Raw genomic sequence first — 22161 nt, 5'->3', positions numbered from 1 at the left:
TGCAAATGCTGGCTCTGCCTAAGAAAATCAGAGACTTAACAAGAAGCAAGCAAAATGTGTTGGCAGGTGTCCTGGTTTTGGCAGGGATAGAGTTAGTTTTCTTCCTAGCAGCTGGTATAGTGCTGTGCTTTGGATTTAGCATGAGAATAATGTTGATAACACACCCATGTTTTTAGTTGTTGCCAAGCAGTCAAAAACTTTTCAGCTTCTCACACTGCCCTGCCAACAAGGGGGCAGGGGATACCAAAGAAGCTGGAGGGGACACAGCCAGGACAGCTGACCCAAACTGGCCAAAGGGATATTCCATATCGTCATGCTCTGGATATAACTGGAAGGTTGGCTGGGAGGTGGGGCAGCTCAGGAACTTGCTGAGCATCAGCTTCAGATGGTGAGAAATTGTGCTGTTCATCATTTGTTTTGTATATTCATTTTCTGTCCTATTAAACTGTCTTTATCTCAACCCATGAGTTTTACTTTCTTAATTTTCAATTCTGTCCCCCATCCCACTGTGGGGGGGGAGCGGTGTGAGCAAACAGCTGTGTGGTTGGTTTAGCTGCCTGCCGGGTTAAATCACGACAGCAGAGCAGAAAAGCAGTCCCTGGGTGCAGATGTGAACGGAATGCTTTTGCCTTGTCTGTGTGCCTGGGAGTGGCACTGAATAGCACTCAGAAGAAAAGGTCAGAGGGTCTGTGTGGTATATGACTTCTATCCCTGAACTCTACAGTCTAACCTTTAAAGAAAGTATTTTGAGCAATCAAATGCTACTGAATCTCATGAGGTCTGTCCAAAGAAAGGTCTATGGCCTTGAGAAGCTTCTGTAAAGGAGTGCATGGGAGAGTCCACCCTGAAACTGCTGGGCTGAGACCCACAGGGGAAAGGAGTACGGACAAGCAAACGTCAAGTCTAAACTACAGAGCCAGCTGAAATTGTACTGTGGACATAAGACAGAAACGATGCTGAACACCCAATATACTCCCACAGCCACAGAGCTCTCAGCTCAGCTCCCAGTCACTGTAACAGGAGTGTGAGTCTGTGCTGCTGACCAAGCACATTTAGTGCACAAAGGCCTCTGCACATCACCACCCTGTCTTTCATCATCCACTTTTCAGCATGCAGCAGGCATGAGCTGAACAGTCAGCATCTGGGCTTTGGGATAGCATGTTATTTGCTGATCACTGGAAATAAAAAGCTTTGAGATGGATGGCTTGTTTACAAAGTACTGACTGCCATAGGAAGTGTTTTTCCTATCCAGCTCCAGTGGTCATGTCAAAGCTCATAACCTTCCACTTCTCTGTTACCCATTGTTTTATTTTGAGATGAGTTCGTTATCAGAAATCACAAATCACAGATCAAAATCTGAGGCAAGTACTCACGTATGTCTGTGCTCAAACCTGGCATAATACCAGTTGCTTCCTGCTCTGAATTATAAGAAGCAGTTAAGCAAATGTACAGGGCATGCCTCCACAGTGATCACTTCACAGAAGGAAGGACAGCTAAGGTTTTAGAATTTTTTTTTTTTTTTAAACCATCAACATCAGAACCTCAACTGTAACCTATTCCAACCTTCCCCCTTAGAGGAGAGCAGCAGAGCAGGCCACAATGGGTTAATTCCCTGCCCATAAACAGCACCATTGTGCTCTGCCCATGCTGAGGGCTGTAAGGTCTAGAGTTAAAGTACTTGGGCAGCGGGGCTGTGCTCTGGCCCCAGACTGCCACATCCTATGTGCATATGACTTTTCTAAGCATTGCTTTTGGCTGCTCGAAGCAGCCTTTAGAAGGAAAAAGCTATCTCTAGGAGAGGCTGTGATGGCTAGCTGCGCTGCAGGTACCAGCACAGTCAAACACAGGGATACTCTGGGAACACTGCAGAGACCTACCGGATCAGAAGCAGACAGCAGGCACCTCTGGATAAGAGCTTCAAATGTAGTCTTCAGAATAAGGTGCTCCTCAGGGATGGGCTTCTTGGTAATCTTCTCTGTTGGCAGTGCCTGCACATGCTGAGAAACAGAGAGCAGGTGAGGCTTTTCCAGGTCACTGCGACCACATGTTGTTTTCAACTAAACCAAGTGGCATTATTCACCAGCTTGGCACAACTCCCTGTGGGTGTGTGGAGGTGACATTATCAGCGTCTACTGTTGCTCCCTCTGGAGAGCTATCAAGTTACAGAAGGGAGCAGCTTGTTGGTCCATACTGACTAGAGTTTAACTGCAAAGAGGTAGCATCTAGGTGGAGATCACAGTAGCAAAATGCCACCATGGTGCAAAGCTCATGACTAAAAACTCTGCAGTACACTTTGGAGGTACAATAAACATCTGACCAACAGGATCCCAGCCTGCAAGGCTCTGCTGATGTACAAACCAAAACTGTGCAGTGCTGGGGCTACGTTACCTGGATGGCATTGCCGATTGGGGCCCCAGGGGCCCCCTCCGTGCTGGATTTGGAAACAGTGGGTGGCATGATGCATGGCCCTAGGGGCTGGGGAGCAGGTGGATAGCCACCCTGCAGCCCCGGCTGCCCTGTGGGGGGGTGCGGAGGCTGGAAGCTGGGTGTGCCTGTGGGTGGTGCCAGAGCTGGAGCCTGCTGCATCTGAGACTGTGGATCCACCAGCGGGTTCATGATGGGGGAAGTGATGGGAACAGGGGGCAGGAAGTTATCAGGGACCTGGAGAAAAAACAAACAGTAAATTTATGCTGCCGTGGATGCCACAGGCAGAGCACAACACCCAGCTCCTACAGACTTCTCAAGCCACAGCAATTGAGCGCTCTGCAAGCAGAGTGCTGAGCCCCCAGGAATATACAGAAATAACGGGCAGGCAATGCAGGATTTCACTCTGGCTAAACAAATCCATTCCTCTGGCTGCAGCTGCATAGTGAGAAGTGCCCTGGGGCAGTAATATCCTCCAGCGTTTCCAGTTCTGTGCGCTCTGCCTGTCCTGCTCACACAGGGCAAGAACAGTCTGCCCATCCTGCCTCTAGCCACCTCAAATCAGAGCCACTCTCCCTCTGCTAAGGGCACAAAACACAGGTTAGACATACCAGCGCTAACATAAGAAAAGTTGCACTAATGAAAACTAACCCACAACTACATCTATTCTTAATATTGGGTCATTATATTTAGATTTTTCTGTCTCATTTTCAAGGGTACATTTTTGTCCATGCAGTACATAGGTCATAGCTATTGACACACACCAATAAAGCTTCTAAAAGCCTTTCAAGCTTCTGGCAAACACGTTTGTGCTAAGACAGATTATAAGTGCTTTCAGCTTCATCCCTAAGCATCTGCCAGTCTTTACACAGGGGTGTTTCAGAAACATTTGGTAGAGGGAAGAAACAACAAAATGAGCTGCTGGCCTTTACTACACATTATACAGGAATCCAAACAAACAAAAGAGGTCCCATGGGAATGCACGTTTCTGTGTGTACATGGAAAAAAAGGAAAGATTACAGAACCCTGAATGAATGACGTCAGAATTAAACTAGTGGTCTGAGACAGCAAGAAAAATATTTCCAATCCATCACCAAAGTCAGTTATAAAAGCAATGAATCACAGCAATAAACTTTTGACTGGTGGATAAGTTCTTAGTTTGGTGGAGAACAGTTGCAAATTATGCTGCGGCTTGAAATGGCAGATGGTTCTATTTTACAATAGCCCATGTGGCAAGTCATTTTATAATATCCTAAGCCACCTCCTCATACAGTAGACTTAAGGGAAGCAAACAGAAACATTTCTGACAGAGGTTTGTTAAATATGCAACAGGGAATGCAACAAACATGACTCCTAATTTAGAAGGGAGCCAACCCTCAAGCCCTGGCTATGGCAGACATTCTGGCTGTGACACATGCACAGCAGCAGCAAAAACCCTGTTTGCAGAAGGCTGCTTCTTGAGCTCTCAGGTCCAGCAGTTATTCTCCCTGCAATTTTCCTCCTTCCACTTAAAAGCCTGAAGCCCTGAAAGACAGCACGCTGGCTGTGGTGCGACAAACATCCCAGCACTGGGGCAGTCAGGAGCACACAAAGCATCCCCTATCTATCCTTGAAAAGCTGCTTAATCTTGAACTGCAGAGACCAAAATCCAAAGGGTAGGGGAGACTTCTGCCTTCACCTTCACCCAGACCTTATTTTGCCTGCTCCAACTTTTTTTTTCTTCCTACACTTTACACACTCCAGACTGACTCTTGCTTTCCAGATGCACCAGGCTCAGGCAGTAGTGGATGACACTGACTGCTGTTGGAATACACAAGACTACAGCAGCACAAGGGGATGAAAAGCTGCTGCTCTGTGCCAAGTATCCCGTTATTCTGTCCTGCTGCAACCTAAGTCCGTTTTATAAAACTACATTGTCTCCATCATGAAAATTGTCTTACTCTCAGCAGATCTCTCAGGGTCAGACCCTTAATCAGGATAAATTGCTTTCAGCTCCAGCAAAGTCAGTAATCTATAACAATTTGCACGGCCTCATCATTTTGCGTAAGTATCTCCTGCAAAACTCATCTGCTTTACTGCAGATGAAAATAGTCCGAGGTATTTTCTTCCCTCAAACCAGGATCAATGTTATTATTAACAACCACAACTGTAGGAAAAAGCCACCATCTCTAGAGGCTTAAATATTTTGAGAGAGACAATGCAATATTTTGGGAAAGACAATGCAATACTTTGAGAGGCATAAAGGCCACTTCTGCCCACAAGGTGCAGCTTTTGTTTGCTGCTAACCCTTCTTTTTCCTTCTCCTGCCAACAAGTTTCCCAGGAGCAGCTTAAGTTACTGCTTTTCAAGTGGTCAGCACTCAGCTGTGTTGAGACAGGATTTCCTAGAGTACCTTTTTCTTCTTGGCAGCTCTGTTCAGGGCAGGAGGGTCGTTCCAGCCATTCTGAGGCCCTGGGACAGAAAGAAAACAGAAACTGTAAGTACCTCAGAGAAGGGCAGTGGTGCCTTCTTGAGCTCAGCTGGGCGAGGTCCCCTGCCACTCTACTAGCAGGGGCTTGGCAGAGTCTGAGCCTGCCCTGACCTGCCTGCTCCTTTGTCTTTCGCTGGGGGCCAGAACAGCTCCTGCGCCAGCCAGAGCCTCCCAGCACCTCAGCCATCAGACCCTTTGGGCTTTCTGTCCACTGCGCAGGTTTGGCATCTTGACCGATTCTTCTCAAGTTTGCCAGAAGTTGAATTTTTTTTTTTTTTTTAATAATTAACTTTCTTATCTTGCAGGAAAAAAAAATAATTGAGCAGACATGCCCTTTGAAAAGGCAGGCAGTTCCCTACCATGCCCAAAACAGAGCTCTGCTACACAGATTGTATTTGTGAAGACAGTTTCAGTTACCGATGAAAGTTTCTCTCATCTATATCATATGAATAGACGTGAGAACCAGTTTTGAACTTTTTATTTCCATGATCACTGTAACATCATTATAAACATTAATCAACAGCAGAGATGTCAGAAACCATGGATGAATAAGAACATCATTAAGCTGCATCCATCTCCCAAGAGTTGCTGCTGCGATTGCATACTGTCATGGATTTATACACGACAGTTAAGACATGTTCACCAGCAAGCAACACAACACAGAAAGAAGAGGCCTAAGAGGCAATAGGAGCCTTAAACTTTTCAGGGCAGTTTCACCCAGCCAACCCTGGAGACACAAGAGAACCATAAAACCAGGTTTTCCCTGCCAGCTACAGGATATTTATGGGTGCTTTGCATCCCAAAAGCACAGCAGAGCTGCTGGAGCAAGATGACAAAATCTGGCTTTTTGAACCAAAGGCAATTTGTTTGAAACAGGAAGAAGCACAGAGGATGTCTGAGGTGTTGTTCTGTACCAAACCTTCTGCTCTTCCAAGAAAGCACATTCCATGCCACTGCAAGATTTGTATACCACAGCTCATGTTAGGGCATTGGAAATAGTTCCCCATCTCATCATGGAACGCATGTAATCAGGATGACAGCATTATATCTCAGCATTACCATGGCCTCATCAAGTAATCAGGATTTATTGCACAAAGCCCCAAAAAGCTAACAAAACCAAATTGCTGCTCAATGGACTTTTTCACCACAGTGTTTTTCACTTAGAAGCTGATGAATTCACCTTAGACAGCAGAGCTTAACATCACTGCAGAATTTGCTCAGTTTATTTGAAATTTCATTTGCAAATTTCATTTGCTCCTGAGCTTTTGTTAAACAAAGTTCCACATCCATGTTAAAGGGGTAAATGAAAAACAATTTAAAACCCCTTTCACATCTGCTTTCTCTTTAATCAAAGGCAGTGCCATCTCCCAACAGCCATGTGCCCCAGGGGCTCTTCTGTTCCTCCCTATCCAGAAAATTCCAGAGTATTTCTGATATAGGAAGTTAATTTCTGCAGTGCTGACAGTGGTAACACGTTAAGAAAGTCTCCCAGTTACTGCTGTTAATTTCCTGGAATAATTTGCTTTAAAAAAGGAAAACCAGCATTTGTTTCTGTGGTTAAAAACTCCAGATATGTTGTTATTGGTTTTAATTAAGGAATTAAAAATTGATTTAAGTATAATTGGCAAACAGCATCGCACTTAACGTTCTCTGAACATATGCATTATTGGTGTCTGTTCAATTAATTTCATGTAGTGGCTGTAATTATTTTCAGGTTAGGTGGTACCTAGTTCACCTGCAAAGGGAGGGGCCTGGTCTTGAGTTGGAAGGCTTTCTGCAGATAAAATGCAAAGAGAACTAAAAAAAAAGGTTTTCTTTGAAAATAATAAAACAATTGGTCTGTAATTTTTGCTTAGCAATTTAGTTTCAATAAGCACAAGAAGTCAGGAGAACACACACCTAATCTAATTACAATGGCAGTTTAGAAACAAGTCATTTCTCCAAACCACCCTGTGGAATTGCTTTTGTCTGCCTTCCCTGAAAACAAGCATGTTGCTCTTTCCATGCAGTAAATCAGTGTTTCTAGTTATTTCTAACAAATGTTGCAGAGTCCTGGCCCACTATCTGATCTCTTCCAGTGTTCTCATTTTCTAGTCCTACCAGCCAGTGCAGCTGACAGACCGTTACTCTTTGCAAGAATCTTCTCATCATTGTTTTACCATTCCAGAAAGCTTTTCAGGAGATGCTTAAAGTACTTGACTTCAAGGTGGATGTCAAGTATTTTCCCAAATCAAGGCATGCTCTCAACTGCATCCAGCCCAGCAAAAAAAAAGTATGTTCACACAGCAGCTTTACACGCATGTGAAAAGACACCTCAGCTGCTCAGACTGAGCAACAAATCCAAATGACAAAATGTAGCCAATAAAGCCTTCACCATTTCAAAGAGAAGAAGAATGTCAGGGATGAGAGAACTCCTGTCCCTGGGGTTGGTCTGATGTGCTTATAGTTCTGGTGCAAACCCTTCCCTTAGCTCAGAACTCCTCTATCACAATTTCAAACAAGATTCAAGACTCTGGAAATTAAAACTCCCTTGAAAGCAGGTTCAAAGATCTATCACAAAAAGTGAGAGAGGTTGAAAATGAAAATAAACATGGGCTTTTCTTGTTTACTGGAGCTCCAAGCACAGCTTAATATACTGATGTTATATGCATTTGCAAAACCAAAGATATTTATAGAACTGTTTCTTTTTAAAGTGCATCTTTAAATCTAAGCCAGTTCAGAGGTCAGTTGCTTTTCAAGACTTCAAATTTGAGATCTTTTATCCTTCCTCCCTTACCCCCGCCTTTAAATGAATCACATCTGCAAAGTGAAACATGACATTCCCAGATTAGATCATCATCACACACAAAAAAGTACACCACTTCAAAGCCAAGATCAGCATCACTACATGCTCTGCACTGGAATATTCAGAGTTACTGGTGAGATCTACTTCTGGCTGCAGATTTCTGCGGTTCTATGGGATCTCTTACCAAAGCATCCTTCACAAAGCAATGTAGCTACTCTGGAAAATATGTTGGTAGTTAAACATATTAAGCATGTACACTGTCATTTCTGCATTTACAAAGTTCTTTTTCCTTCTTATTTATGTGATTTTTGGAAGGCCTAATCTAAAAACTGAAAGGAGACAGGGTGTGCTCTTCAGATACCTCTTATCTTTTTTCCATAGTTCTCCAGCTGCAGGCAGCAGCTGTGTGTGTGCCAGCAGCTCACATGTGAGCCACCTGGCCTTGGCACCTCACCATGCCCTGGAGTCTACCTCTGCGTTTCAGCCCAAGGCTGGCATTTGCCAGGAATCAGAGATTCCCAAGTTTGGATTCCTAGCTGCCTTCTCACCACAGCTGCTGGGAAAAACTCAAGCAGCACTGATAGTTCTCAAAGTTCTATAAAAAGCCTACTATGGACAACTTTTAATTTTGAAAGGAAGTCTTGCAAGGTAATGTGGATAATGACTGCTTCAATTCTCCTTAAAGTGACATAGGCAAATGTGTTAGACTACTGTCTATGTGGCTTACATAATTTTACAAATTGACTCGTGTCATTAATGTCCCTAATTTCTATTATCCAGAGTACAGAGCTTCATCTGCTTTGAGCGTGCCACATGGACTATATCACTTCACTGTTAACGCAAGAAGTTAGCAAGTGACAGATCTGAAGTGCTTGTCAGTGATGCAAGTACAGTAGTAAAATGGATAAGAATGAACAATATTCTTGTTCCTTGTATTTATTTGGAGAAGCAGAAGCTATGCTGTCTGCATTATAATATGCTGCTTTACATCCCAGGCCTAGAACCCTATCCAACACCTTCTCTTCTGTCCAATTTAAGAATTCCTCTGACTTAGAGATACAAGTTTGACACGCCCTGTAACATGGAGTCAGGAGAAGTCACGGTACAGCATCTCCAAGAACAGAGAGGACACCAAATCTGGCTGCAGGATGGAAGGAAAAGGGCTCTTCTCTGCTAGCAGTTCTGGTGGCTGCCCTACACCAGTCCTCTCTATTTTCTGACAGAGCAAAAGACCATTTCTCCCCAAAACATGAGTGTGTGCATGAAGGCAGTGCTATGACAGGTGTGGGTTCCCAGCCTCAAGGATGCCAGGAGCACCTACTCATAGGACTGCTCCTGCCAAGACAAAGGTAATGTACCTTTTCTGCACTGCATCACCCCTAACAGACTTTTAAAAATGAGAGGAGGAGTCACAGGGGAGTCCTTAGGGCCTGTCAGCTGAGTCAGCATCCCTGGAATATCCCTCAAATCCTGCCTAATTCCCAAATCTGGTCTGTAACTCTCCAGCTGGACCACCTGGATGTGAAATATGTTTATGGCCAGGTTTAGAAAAGGACTGCTCGTACTTCCTGCACAGTCTGATGCACACAAAGCTGTTGTTCCACAGGCCGCTAAGTGAAGACACAGGTTTGTTATGACAAGTGAGGTCACTGTCCCACAGCAGTTACATCCAGGCAGTCACAAGGAGACAATGAGCCCCACTCAGTGCATGCTCTCTCACCATGCATGCTCAAACATGCTCTTATGTCAGCCGCACACACATGCTTTTGATTAACATTCAGGAAAGAGCCATGTAAAAGCATTTCTAAATCACGTCTGATTACCTTTGAGGCATTCACAGCTACAGTAAATCCCATCCCACTAAGTGGTTATGAAAAAAAAATAATGGAAGTGAGCTGATGCCACAGGAAATGCTGTTTGAATTAAATATGCTGCCAATCCCAGGCTTGAAATGCCACTCAAAGTGGGGACACAGGTACAAATTACATTTGCAAAACTGTTCTGTGAGGAGAGTTGGGATCATCTTCTCTGCAGTGATTAGGAAAACTTACTCATTTTTGCATTTTGCTCTCCAGCCACATAGCAGGTTTTGACACCAGCCTCACAATGTTAAAACTGTGCCACCATCATCCACAGTATATGACAGCCTCATAACAAGACAATGCTGTAGCATCTTGTCTTGGGCAAGACAAGAGCTCTGTGTTTGTGGGCAAGGTTTGACTTGCAAGAGAAAGATGACTGCTCACACTGCTCAGCAAGCACTCACTGGAGCAACATAGCTGTATCATTGCCAGATGCACAGGGAAGATGATGTGTTTCAGAAATGCTTTGAATTGACCTCTAAGCACAAGCAAGCTTTGTACAGAGCATTCACAAGGAAGATGTGCACATTTAACTGAGTAATAAAGCAAACCCCTCCCCCTCCCTGCCTGCCCCCCCCCATCCAAGCGCAGACCTGTTCTCTGGGATGCAGGAAGGTCACTGGCTGCAGGCAGAGTACCTGTTGGTCCAGTAGGTAATGCATAAGCCACAGAAGTTGCTGGCGGTCCTGGCCTGTCATGCTGAAAGGATGCGCCAGGAGGAGAAAGAGGGAAGGAAGAGATGGGATTCAAGCTTGTTGGGGAGGGTTGAGGCTGCCCAGGGTACAGCAGGGAGGGCACAGAATGGGCAGGGGCAGAGGGCAGGTAGGGAGGGATGGTGTTAGGGGCAGGGTTTGGGTAAGAGGCTGAAGCAGGGACAGTGATAGGCTGCTGAGGCTGATAGAGCGCTGGTCCCCCTGTTCCGCAAGAGTACTGCTGTGTGGCCTGATACACTACAAACAGGGAGAAAAGACATTCAGTCAGTGAGATCATAACAGAGGAGCAGGTTTCATCTGCCTCTGCTTCTTTCTCCACCTGACTCTCCTTTCTTCCTGCCCCTCTCCCCCTCAAACCACTTACCTGCCCAGCCAAATCCTGGCTCCCACAACTCTGCCTGCACTTGCAGCACTGCTCAAAACCTCAGCCTGCCACTGGGAGCCACAAGGACTGCCTTGGCTGGAAGGACTCCCATTCTTCCCAACAGACTCTCCTGCCCAGAGCCACCATGCCAGTTGGGGTGGGGCTGGGGCACATGGATGTTGCTGCTCTGGCTGTTTTCAGGACCACAGAAATCCTGATGGTGCCTCTCAGGGAAGGGAAACCCCTACCCGAGGTTTGCACAAAAGGAAAGCCTAGGCCAAGGAAGTGAACAGCAGTCTCTGGAAGTGACTACAAGCTCACAGCCTTTCATTGTGTGCCTTGCAGCCTAACTTCACTGCCTCTTCTCTGCCCATGTATGCCCATTTTATTCTCCCGGGTGACTGTACTTTCAGTCCCCTGCTTTGAATGTGTCAGTGCTATGTCCCCTTCCTCACTCACCTCTACTACTGCCTTTGTCTCCTCATCCCCTTTCCCAACTTCAGGGCCCAGCCATGCACAGATGAGTTGGGTCCCTCTTTGCCAGACCTGTGCTGCTTCTCCAGGACTCACACTGGGAGGTTTCTGAGCCCAGCACACCCTTGTGAAAGGCCAGCTGAGGAGTGAGTCTAAGAGCTGTGGACAGACACCTTCTCAGAGGAGACAGCATCTGACAGAGGGTGCCTGATGTCTGGATCTCACCAAGAAATGACAGTCCTCAGATCATCTCAGGAACTTTTTCCCCAGAAGAAATGGGGGACTGGCTTGGTCTGAACCCTCCCAACCCCAAGGAGGGGACTGGCCCAAGTAAATGCAGCCTCATGACCTGGCTGACCCACCTGGGTGGAAGAGAGAGGGGAGCTGCAGCTACTCACTCTGTGGGTATGTTGGCCGGGCCCCTGCTTGTGAGTACAGGCTGTAATTGGAAGAGGTGGCTTGCTGCGGTGGCATGTTGGGGTTAACAGCACCTGGCATGATAAATCCTGGAGGAGGTGGGTTGTCTCCCTGTAAAAAAAAAACAAAAACCACACATTGCAGGAAAAAGGGTAGGGGGAGATAGAATTTAGTCAGCAACGGTAATGCAGTGCTGAAGCAGAACTGTAGCAAAATGATCAGTTCATATTTCAAGCCCTGAAACCACATTCCGTGAAGAGCCACCAGCACAGAGGTAAATGCCACCTCAGGGCACCCAGCATAATACTGAAAGCACAGCCTGCATGTGCAGTGACTTCAGCAGCAGCAGAGCTACACATACCTTCCCGCACAAGGAAGAGGTCCTTGCCAGCACTGCCTGTTATTCAGGCAGTTTGAGAGCACCCTGCCATCCACAGCTTTCAACTAAACAAACATTAACTCAGAAGCTTCTTATTTCCATGGGAAAGAGGGAAAGGAAATACATCATCACACTTCAAATATTCCAGTGTGGGGCAAGGGCTGGGGGGGGCAGGCTCAGGTCACACTGAGCTCCCATTCAAGGCTTTCCAGAGCCACTCATCTGGGTGGGCATGGGTGGAAAAAAAGTAACCTGAGATGCAGAGGAGGAAAACCAGAGCACATGTGGAAGATGCTCCTTCCTTCTATCAGGCTGTGTCAAGCACACAGACTACACCAGGGGACATATTGGGGTAGAGCAGGGGCTCAGAGAGGAATAATGAAGGTTATACCTGTGTGTCAGAGGGACAGCCTGCAGGAGGATGGCTGGGAAGGGCAGTAGGAGTTTTGTTACTCCAGGTAGTGACAGTAGGGGCAATTCTAACCTGAATCGAACAAAGAAATACCAATCATGGAAAACAAAACAATAAAAAAGTCTAAAGGGTTTCAGTAAATGAGATGCAAAGAAGTCAACACAAAAAGGTTTGCATGCTGGCATTTGTAACAGCCATAAAATCTCAGAGGAAGAAGGAAAAGTGCATTCAAGACAGACGAAATCACTGTGAACTGGAGCAGAAGTGAATTGCAGAGTGAAGACAAAGCACAGCAGAGATGCAGCTACAACAGACTGTGGAGGAAGTGCAGTGTTAACACGTGCCAGTGAGCCAGGTCTGCGTCTTTCATCGCATTTTCCTATTGCAGAAGCTCCTCCCAGGCTACTACGACACTGGGCATCACCAACCACAGCTGGAAGTCCCAACTTCCATGTTAAATTCAAACATACTGCCTCACACAAAAGCAGTCTGTTTAAAAATCAAGCTTAGAGCAAATTAGAAGAGGTTAAAATCTGACACTCAGCTCTTGGACATGCATAAACATACATCTTAATGCTAACTGCTTCCCAGCCAGTCTCCCATGGCTCCTTTCCTCTTCTCCTTTCTTTGCCACTCCAAAGCCTTTCAGTTCTATACAACCTCTACTACCTTCCTGATGGGAGAGAAACCAAGAACCTCCTGTGCCTGCGACCTCCCTGAGCAAGGAGAGGGCATGCTGCCCAGCAGTGGGATGCACAGCTGGGGCCAGGAGCCCAACAGCCCACCTGAATGCAGGCAGAGAGAAAGCTGTGGCCCTGAAGTCCTGGATGGCTCAGCTGGCTTCAGTATATCAGTCTCTAAACCTGCACAGTGCTGGGCTAATGGGGCAGTCAGCTGTACAACAACCACTGTTTATGTCTGGATAACTCTAGTGATGACTAATCTAAGACTTTTCCATCCCCTTTCACATCTGTTTTGTTTTCAGGTGAAAAGAGGGTTAAAAAACCTATGTGGAAAGGAAACCAAGTTTTAAGTGCATCTTCCTATTTGGGACAGCAATTAAACAAAGGCTGCCTCAAGCTTGAGCAAGCCTTGTGTACACACTTTCTTAAAGGAAAGTCAAACAAACCAAGTATCCTAAGACTCAAATATCTAATTTCTTTCCCTTCAGGTTCATCAGCATACTGCTGGGTACCTTTCTGACATGGCACCTCTCCCCTGCAAGCCTTTCCTGCTGAGCAAGAGCTCCCTGGAAAGCCAAGAACACAGTGAGTAACTTACTTGCAGTGTGCTCTTGGGGTTGTGATACACTCAGCCTTTTATTAATGAGCAAGGCTTGCTTAAATAATAGCTCGAGGCATTCCTGAAACAGTAGAACTGTGGTTTAGAAAGCATTGCTAAGATCATACCATCTAGAGGACAGCTGCTATTTTCCACAGCCAAATAGGAAATATGCAGCATTGCTTTTAAAGGCAATTAATTGGTTACAAGGAGGAAGGTCAGAGACACAGGAAAGAATAGTAGAGTTAATTATTGATAATGATGCATTTAAAATCATATGCAATGGCATTAGCAAGGTAACCTTGTATAAGAGGATGAAGGCTTTGTCCTCTCTGAAATCTACCTTCTTAACACCCTGGACAGAAGGCAAAGGCACACACAATTGTTGATATCAAGAGGGAGAGAACAAAGCACAACTCCCCTCCAGTTTTCAGCCCTTCCTGCCTCCATTTTTCCAGCAGGTAGTGCTTGAAGGGCAGCACTGGAACAAGCAGAGGCATGTCTCTTACTCTCCTCTGTGTAAGGAGAACACATGCAGCACTAACACAGCTCTGCAAAAAGACTAGCCCAGAGCAGGGCCAGATGAGCTCCAGCACTATGCTGAGGGATTAGGGACTTGGCGATCGATGCTCTTTAAGCTTGCACACAGCCAGGGCTGCCACTGCACCACACTCCAGTGATAGCCAACATAGTCTGATACAGTGTCATCCTCAGGCTAGAAGTAAAACCAGGGCATCTGCCTCCCTCATTTCTCCTCTTCGTCCATGCACAGCCCCCAGCTCCCTTACTAGTCCCATACTCACCAGGTCTTTCTTCTGGCACAGCTCACCCTCAGCCCAGGCCTGCCTCCTCACTCCTGTCTCACCCCCTGCCCTTGCTGCCTATGCCCCTGTACGCCTGGCTGGGAAGGCATTTCCATAGTAGGCTGAACCCACAACTGCCAAAACATGCTCTCAGTTTGCTATTGCCAGTGCTCAGCAACCTCTGCAGTGAGCATCAGAGTTGAGGGGGGAAATAATCAGCCCCAGAAGAGGCTGGTGAGCAGCATGAGCAAGCCCCAAGGCCTGTCAGGATGGGAAAACATCAGGGACTATGACAGCAAGCACAGAAAAATCCTGGCAGTGCTCTCCCACACAGTTGTTCTTGACATTGGTACTGAAGCACCATTTCAAACAAAGGGGGAAAACACCTAATCTTCAGAAGCAGGCTACTTGACAAGGTGTTTAATGGATGTTTCCAGACAAGGAATCAAAGAGGTATCTGTATTGATTGAAAAGCAGCACCAGTGACTTTCACCATAAGGCTCTCAGCAGAGGTATGTCATACAGCCTCAGCTCAGACTAAGAGAAAGGAAAAGAAATTCCTCTATCCACCTCTCTCCAGAACTCAAGCACCATGTCCCTCCCTGACTGCCAAAACACATTTACCTGCTGGTAATACTGCTGGGCTGGAGCCTGGGGCCCTTGCATCTGTCCAGCCACAGCACCAGCTTGTCCTCTGGGCAGGGGCTGTCTCTCATAAGGTGTCTTGAGGGCCTCCTGTCCCCCTGGGAGCTTCCCTTGGGCTCTGCAAAGTCTGTCGCGTAACAGCATGATGTTTGGCTGCAATCAGAAAAGGACAGTGAAGGAAGGTTAACTGCACTGCCTGTCACCCAATGCATCACACCAAGAGGCTAACTGGTCACACACTGATGAGCTCACTCTCAGAAGCCTGCTCTGCTTTATTTGATTGGAATAAGTCTCTTTTCTGCATGAGACATCGGACCATTGGAACTGCCTTACGTGTACCTGCCTCCCATCTTGGGCTGCATCATTCCCAAGTCAGCCTGTCTACAAACAGCAGCCAATGGAAGATGAGAGATCAAAAGAAAACCACCAACAAGTGGTACATGTTTCACTGTGTCTGGCTTGCAGGAGGGACAGCTGCCCCTTTGGCAGCCAGTAGCTGCAAGGACAAGGGTGTGAAATGAAGAGGGATAAGAGCAAGGCTGTGTACTTCTGCTAGCTCAGCCAGACCAACACAGAGAGAGGAGAAACAGCCTGACCATCAAATCCCGAGGTGCGTTTCAAATGGCAGACCCACTGGCCCAGTGCACTCTCCGTGCAGAGACCTTTGCTTTTAGTAAACCTGTTCATACAGAGAGAGGGAATAAAAAACCAGAAGGCCCTGTACCTGGTTGGTGTTTGTAGGGAGGAAGGTCAAAGCTGCAGCAATGCTACCCTGGGCAGCCAGGAGGTTGGCGTACTGGCTCATCTTCTCGGCCAAAAGGGCCCCTACAGAATTAGGGTCCACAGCCTGGGTGAGTTGCACGGCTTTGCGCAGGATTACAACTTTCTCTATTAAATCCTGGAAGATCACGAAAAAAAAAAGAAAAAACCACAAATGAGAACAACGGGGTGAAGTAGGCCCTGGATAACGACTGTAATGGAGGGCTGTTCCTCAGGGCAGCCCTGCAGAATCCCTCTCACCCCATAGGAAGCCCAAGCCAACTGCCGGTTTCCCAGATAGTTACAGCTGCACTGAAGGCACAATTTTCCTAGCATGTGAGACAATAGAACACCAACTGGCAACCATGTACCAAGTGGCTTCTAACAGCAGAGCCAGCAGCACATCAGGTAGAATTCAAAGCCAAAAGGAGAGCTTTTATTAAAGAGTATTTCAGGGCCCTATCAGCACCTAGCACGTCCACCAGAAGAGTATTCTTTCATAAAAATATCTGGTGAGAGCAATGAGAGTGAACGGAAAACATGATGCCCATCACACTATTAGCACTGGGCTGTTACTAAAAATGCTGCAAATGAATGTGCAAGTTAGTTCTTAACCATATTAATCAAAAGGATCTAAACTCCATTGGGAAAGTTGTCCATGGTTTTCTGGTTGTTACTGCAAAGATGGTTTTCCTGATATTCACCAGGAATGCTCCATATCTTGCCTGCCTTACGCATCCTCAAATACCAGAGTTGGTCTTGGTTGGGTTTCCTCCTACTGCTAAGTTACAGTAACATTTTCTGGTCAGTTTTCTCATCTTTTTCTTATTGTATTATATTGGAAGATACCACAAATATTCGTTTGCCAGTATTAACATGCAATCCCTCTTTAAAATCTTATTACAGATTTAATGAGGGTGTACCACACATAGGATTTCAACCATGCATCACTAATAAGGCCTCTTTACTGACTGTTCAATAATACATTTTTGTTTTTCCCAACAATTCAACACTTCAAAAAAGGCACATAAAAAAATATATCAAGATAACCAACAGCTTCTACAAGTTTCAGCAATTCCACATCATAGTAAACAAGCAGCCCAATTATGACTTCAACAATTTTTTTCAATTTTAGTATCAGAAAGAGCAAAGCAATGCAATCAAAACACAAATTCAAACTGAAGGTAAATCTGTAAATGAAGCCCTCACAATCAAGACATGGGAAAGTAATTTTGATAATTCAAAACTGGAGAGAGTTAATAATGCAAAGCAAAACTCACATATACACTCCAGTTCCTTCAATTAACTAAACAGAGACTGACTGCAAGGTAACATTAAGTACTTTCTAAAACTGGTCTTTCAAAGGCCCTGAACAGATGGAAGACACTAAGATTATACTATAAAATAAATTATTCCATAATTGCTTCATCTCACTGTCATTAATCCTATTTCCCCAAGATACTTGCTATATGCAATGTATTTCACTGCTGGAAACCAAACCCTGTATGTGCAACACCCTAGAGAAAACTCTCAAGAGAGCCTTCCTACAGTTTTCTCTACAGATTTAACTCTAGTTTATTAAGATTTCTTCCCTTGAACATCCAAGTCATCTCTTCCAAGAGTAAAAATGTCCAAGCATTCCCCTATTGCAAAAGATGCAAGCATTCAAAGCCCCTTTACCAAAACACTCTAAGCCCTACAACTACGTTTTGACACAAAAAGCATCCTACCACAACTACCCAAAGAACAGAGCAGACATGAGGGCCATCCCGCTTCACAACACATTTTCCAGTGTGATATTTATGTGTTATTTCTACAAAAGTCACCTGTTCCAGAAGAAAAATGCTCACATCCTGAGACACATACAGCTATTGGACAGCAAAGCTCTACACTGGATCATTTGATTTAAGAGCCAAATGATTGCAGTGTATTACTTCCTACATCTTTCTTAACACTATTACCAACCTGAAGGGACAAGGGGCTGTTTCCATCCTGAGCTTTGGTCCAACAAGCAACAAGTTTTTCCACGTTGCCGGCACAAATGTAACAGAGACAAGCCTGTGTCTGCAGAAGGCTGTCCCCCTCACTCTCCAGCCTGTTACCCAGGAGATCTAGGAAAAATATGAACATAGAAGATGCTGGTGTATCACTCTGGTGATCCCTCCATCACTGCTGAGGCTGCGGAAGCCTGCAATGCCTGCTGTGTCTCTGCTGAGCACAGTGAGAAGGGATATTGCCTCTGGGCTGCATTGGTAAGGACATACTCTGTGTCCAGTGCAGATGATCTCATGAGAGCCCAGGGCACTTCAGAGACAGTTTATGTCATGGCAGCAAGGACTTGTCAAATGCCTGCAAGCTTGAGACATGTCAGAGGAGACAGGCTTATCTGCCAATATCACAAAGGACAAGAGGCCAGGGTATAATTCTCCCCTCTGACACCCACTTTTTGCAGTCTCTTGTTTTAGGAGCATGACCTGAGTGTACAACCGGTCAAGGAACTGATCAGCAAAGCCATGATACTGCTCTGGGCCGATGTGTGCTGAAGTGAGTCATACAACTCCCTAGACACTGTGGCTGGTGTCTGAGGGGCACAAGGGTGTCAGACACACAGCTATTGGCAATATAATTGCCCTGTGGGTTAAACTGAGCCAACTGTCTGCCATGTAGCACACAGGAGGGCAGACATGCTCGCTGCGTGTAAAAGAGGGCTCCTTCCAAGAAGTCAAAATTGCTTTTGGGAAGGAACAGGGACGTTTCCCTGCAATACTTCCACTTGTGTCCCACACACAAACACTCCAGGACACTGATCCCTTGGCTGAGACACCTGTCACATCAACATCACCATTACTCATGTGGAAACGGTAAGAGACCAGCAATGCCAGGACACAGCTGCTCATGAAGGTCTGGGTTCTGTGCCCAGAAAAATCAGGGAACATAGTGAGAACACAGCACCCCAGAGGTTCCTCTCCTCCTCTGCAACAGGACCAAAGAACTATATTATCCATCAAAGCAGCTAGCAAGGCATTACAAAAGTTTACTGGAAGGAAAACAACCATGGCAGAGTGTAGTTTTGCTCTAAATGGAATAAATGACTTGCAGTTTGTAAAGTATTCTTACCACAAAGGGCTGCAAACTCATCTGGCCTGGCATAAGTGAGCACAGCAGCCAAAGCCTCTCTCCAGTTCTGCAGATCACAAGACTGCACAATCTCTTTCCAGTTCTTTGTTACCACTGCAGTGATGAGCTAAACCAGAAGGAAAAAGACAACAGTTAAGATCTTGATAGGATTTCCTTTGTTTTTTATGATACAGTATGATTTGCATCTATTCAAGTGTACTCATCCACACCATATCCAGGATCACAGCAGATATTGCACTGCAATTCAACAGCTGCACAAGAGTACATTTTACTTCAAAAGTAGTTCAGTGAAAAAAAAAAAAAATCACAAAAAGTCAGATAACACAGGCCAAACATTCTTGCTACAAAACGCACAAGAAAAGAATGCACAAATCTCCACAAGCTGAGATTGCTGCAGATGGTATGCTATCTTTGTCTGCAAAAACAGTGCTGAAAACTAAGTATTTAGCTGTAAATCTTCTACACAATGCCCAGCAAGGTATATGAATTTTCATTCGTCAAACTGTTCATTCAGCTTTAAGCTCTTGGCCTCAGACTGACCAGTGAGGGGTAGCTGAAAAGGCTGGTCAAAGGAAGAAGTTGGCAGCAATATCAACCTGAGCTGGCTGCAGTACCCCTATCCTACACCCACACACACAGTCTGCCTGTCCACAACCCCTCAGAATGAAATTCCAGTTTCTTCCGTCTCAAACTCTGCCTCCAGTTATTGTGCTTCAGACAAAAGCCAGACTTGGCAGCTGTGCTGCTATTCAGTGAACAAAGCCCTTGTCATGCCAAGACTTCAAGCTCAGAAACAGCTGAGCAAGCAGTAAGTGTGCAGTCTGGGACCAGAAAAGAAAAAAACAAACCACATCTGAACAACAAATGCAAGGTCCTAACTACAAGGTCCACACTCGTTAGCACAGGCAACTGGTCAGGTCTCCATAAAAATATCTTTTCCCAAAGAAACTGCAGTGAAGAAATTTCCCATACACTACAAAATTTTCCTTCCTCTGATTAGGCCAGAGGCATCAAAGGAGCTGGGGGTGGGGGAAGAAATCCTGCAGAGTCTTAATACTTGAAGTTTTCCCTCTTTTCACTTGTCCAGTACTAGAAATGCAAATTGTTCCTATCTCAAACTGGATTGCAGGCGATGACCAGCAAAATCCCACTTACAGATCCTAGCCTGCGGTACTGCCTCAACTCCCCAACGGACTGTGCTTTGCAGCCTTCAACCCTGCTCCAGGAAAGCACTTAAGCACATGCCCATTTTCTAGTCTGCCTTCTGCTACTGTATAAAACACCCTTCTTTGACAATAGACTGATAAAAAGTGACCATAAGCAACTTTCTCCCCTCCTCTAAAAGTGGCCATCCTTGCTGAACCAACTGTCCTGGGCTCTTTTAAGGCCACTTCTGTTTTATCCTCCTGTTGCTACTTTCTCATGTCAGTAGTAAAGAAGAAAGATTTGAACGAGCAGCATCAGCAATCCCTAGCACTGCAAAAAGCTGAAAAGAATAATAACCAGCTGGTCATAACACACTGTCTCCTAGACAAAAGGTGATTGATCTACCCTGGGCATACTTAGCTCTCTTCTGTGCATGCAGTGAAATGAAGCATCAGCAAAATCTGTTAAGACTGACCACAGGCAGAAATCAACATAATGCTGCTGGCACTGAGCATAGGTCATGTACGACCCTTGAAAAATGTGACAACAGACTGAAATGTGTGCTGCTTGAAATATTTATCTTTATCAGTGAGAATCTACTAGTGTATATGCAACTCAGAAACTGAAGACAAGGTAAAGAATACTCTTCTTGTGTATTGATATCCACGTAGCATGCCTCTTCTCTCCTTATCAATGCATTAAAAAAAGAATAACAGAAATCCTTTTGCTCTAAAATCTCGTGGATGACTTGAATACTTATTAGCTTCTCACAGAAGTAAACCTATGAAATAGCAGGAAAACTTTTAAGGTGAAAAAGGAAGTTGCCTACATGCATGTCATTTCTTAAGCGAAAAAACATACCCTGGTAATTTTGCTCCGCATCTTAGCAAAGTACTTTTCCTGTGTCCTAGAAAGCAGCTCTTGTCCGCCTGCGATGGCCAAGATAATGGCGTCAGCCATGCGGTTATCATGCAAGCAGAGATCTACTGCGCTCTCAAAGTTACCCATCAGCAAAGCCTGGGTAATCAAACCGTCCACATCTGCAACAAGAGGAGTGCATTTTCAAATGATAGCACAAAAGTCACTTAAATATACAACAGCAGGTGATTCTGTCCAACTGTATAACACTGTGCAGTGTTCTCTACAAACTAGCATGCTCCAGGCAGGTACTTACAGGGATGCCTAAGTCCATCTCGAGTCTCAAACACACTATAGTCACAGCCACATTAGGTGGGGCACTGTCAAGCATCACTTACCTTGCTGCAGAGCAAGATGCTAGAGGTCTAAATGACCTCTGAAACAACTACCCTGCATACAGTGCCAGAAAAAGTCAAACTGAGACAGGGGTCAGTGGCTTCTGTGTTATTCAAAATCCCCTGGGAGTTTCTGTACAAACAGTAATGTTAGCACTTCATGCCTGATCAGGTGTGAGTTCTTTTATAACAGAAATCACTCAGAGTAGCTGCATTTCAGCTGTGGGGTACACGAGTGCTATATACTTCCTTTCCTTCCCTAAAGGACCTAAAGAAGCTGTACTTCCAAATGCCTTGAGACTGCTGTGAAATTAATGGAGTTAGAGGCAAGTCATGATTAATCCTTCACAATCTGTGCAGAAATTGCCTTCTGACTGGAACACCAGCATCAACATCAGTATCTATAAATAACAGCAGATACAATGACATCAAGATCAAGGGGTTTTTTTACCTCCACTAACAGAGATGTTAAATGTCGTCTTTGCAGATCCCAAGTCTTCAGTGTCTTGTTCATGGTCCTTCACCCTCTAAGGGAAAGGAAAAGCGTAATTTTTGAGATTATGTAAGCACTTGGAATATACATGCACACTTAAAAAAATATGGCTCTTGCACTACAAGTTAAAGATACACCTTCAGACTACCAGTCACCTAAGAGATCATTAACTTAGAAGGGAAGAGTACCCCTGTCATTTGTTAGAACACTGTTTTAGCACACAATAATCAACCTCCCCTGGTGCCTGCACAAAGCACCTCCTAAGCACAGTGAGAAAGGCCAGGGCTTATCAAAGGACCTCCAGTGCATGTAAACACACCATTATAAAGTCAATGTTCTGAGA

At 45.3% G+C, this 22161-nt stretch overlaps 1 protein-coding gene across 3 annotated transcripts in view; it reads right to left on the bottom strand.

The window, feature by feature from the left end:
• SEC31A (SEC31 homolog A, COPII component) overlaps positions 1 to 22161 on the bottom strand; it is a 48445-nt gene that overhangs the window by 4274 nt on the left and 22010 nt on the right. The window contains exons 16-28 of one of the 3 annotated variants that reach the window (XM_075751375.1): positions 21777 to 21852; positions 20934 to 21112; positions 18906 to 19032; positions 17754 to 17899; positions 15754 to 15927; positions 15009 to 15182; positions 12280 to 12372; positions 11491 to 11620; positions 10135 to 10491; positions 6621 to 6668; positions 4817 to 4875; positions 2389 to 2661; positions 1878 to 1997 (exon numbers count right to left, since the gene is read on the bottom strand). In XM_075751375.1, coding sequence (XP_075607490.1) covers positions 1878 to 1997; positions 2389 to 2661; positions 4817 to 4875; positions 6621 to 6668; positions 10135 to 10491; positions 11491 to 11620; positions 12280 to 12372; positions 15009 to 15182; positions 15754 to 15927; positions 17754 to 17899; positions 18906 to 19032; positions 20934 to 21112; positions 21777 to 21852 — 1956 coding nt within the window. The remainder of the gene's footprint in view (positions 1 to 1877; positions 1998 to 2388; positions 2662 to 4816; positions 4876 to 6620; positions 6669 to 10134; positions 10492 to 11490; positions 11621 to 12279; positions 12373 to 15008; positions 15183 to 15753; positions 15928 to 17753; positions 17900 to 18905; positions 19033 to 20933; positions 21113 to 21776; positions 21853 to 22161) is intronic. The other 2 variants (XM_075751373.1, XM_075751374.1) reach the window with 2 other exon arrangements.

This window comes from Balearica regulorum, chromosome 4 (assembly GCF_011004875.1).
Source record: "Balearica regulorum gibbericeps isolate bBalReg1 chromosome 4, bBalReg1.pri, whole genome shotgun sequence".
NCBI lineage: Eukaryota > Metazoa > Chordata > Aves > Gruiformes > Gruidae > Balearica > Balearica regulorum.
Note: the sequence above shows the minus strand (reverse complement) of the source record. Positions and strands in the feature narration are given on the sequence as shown.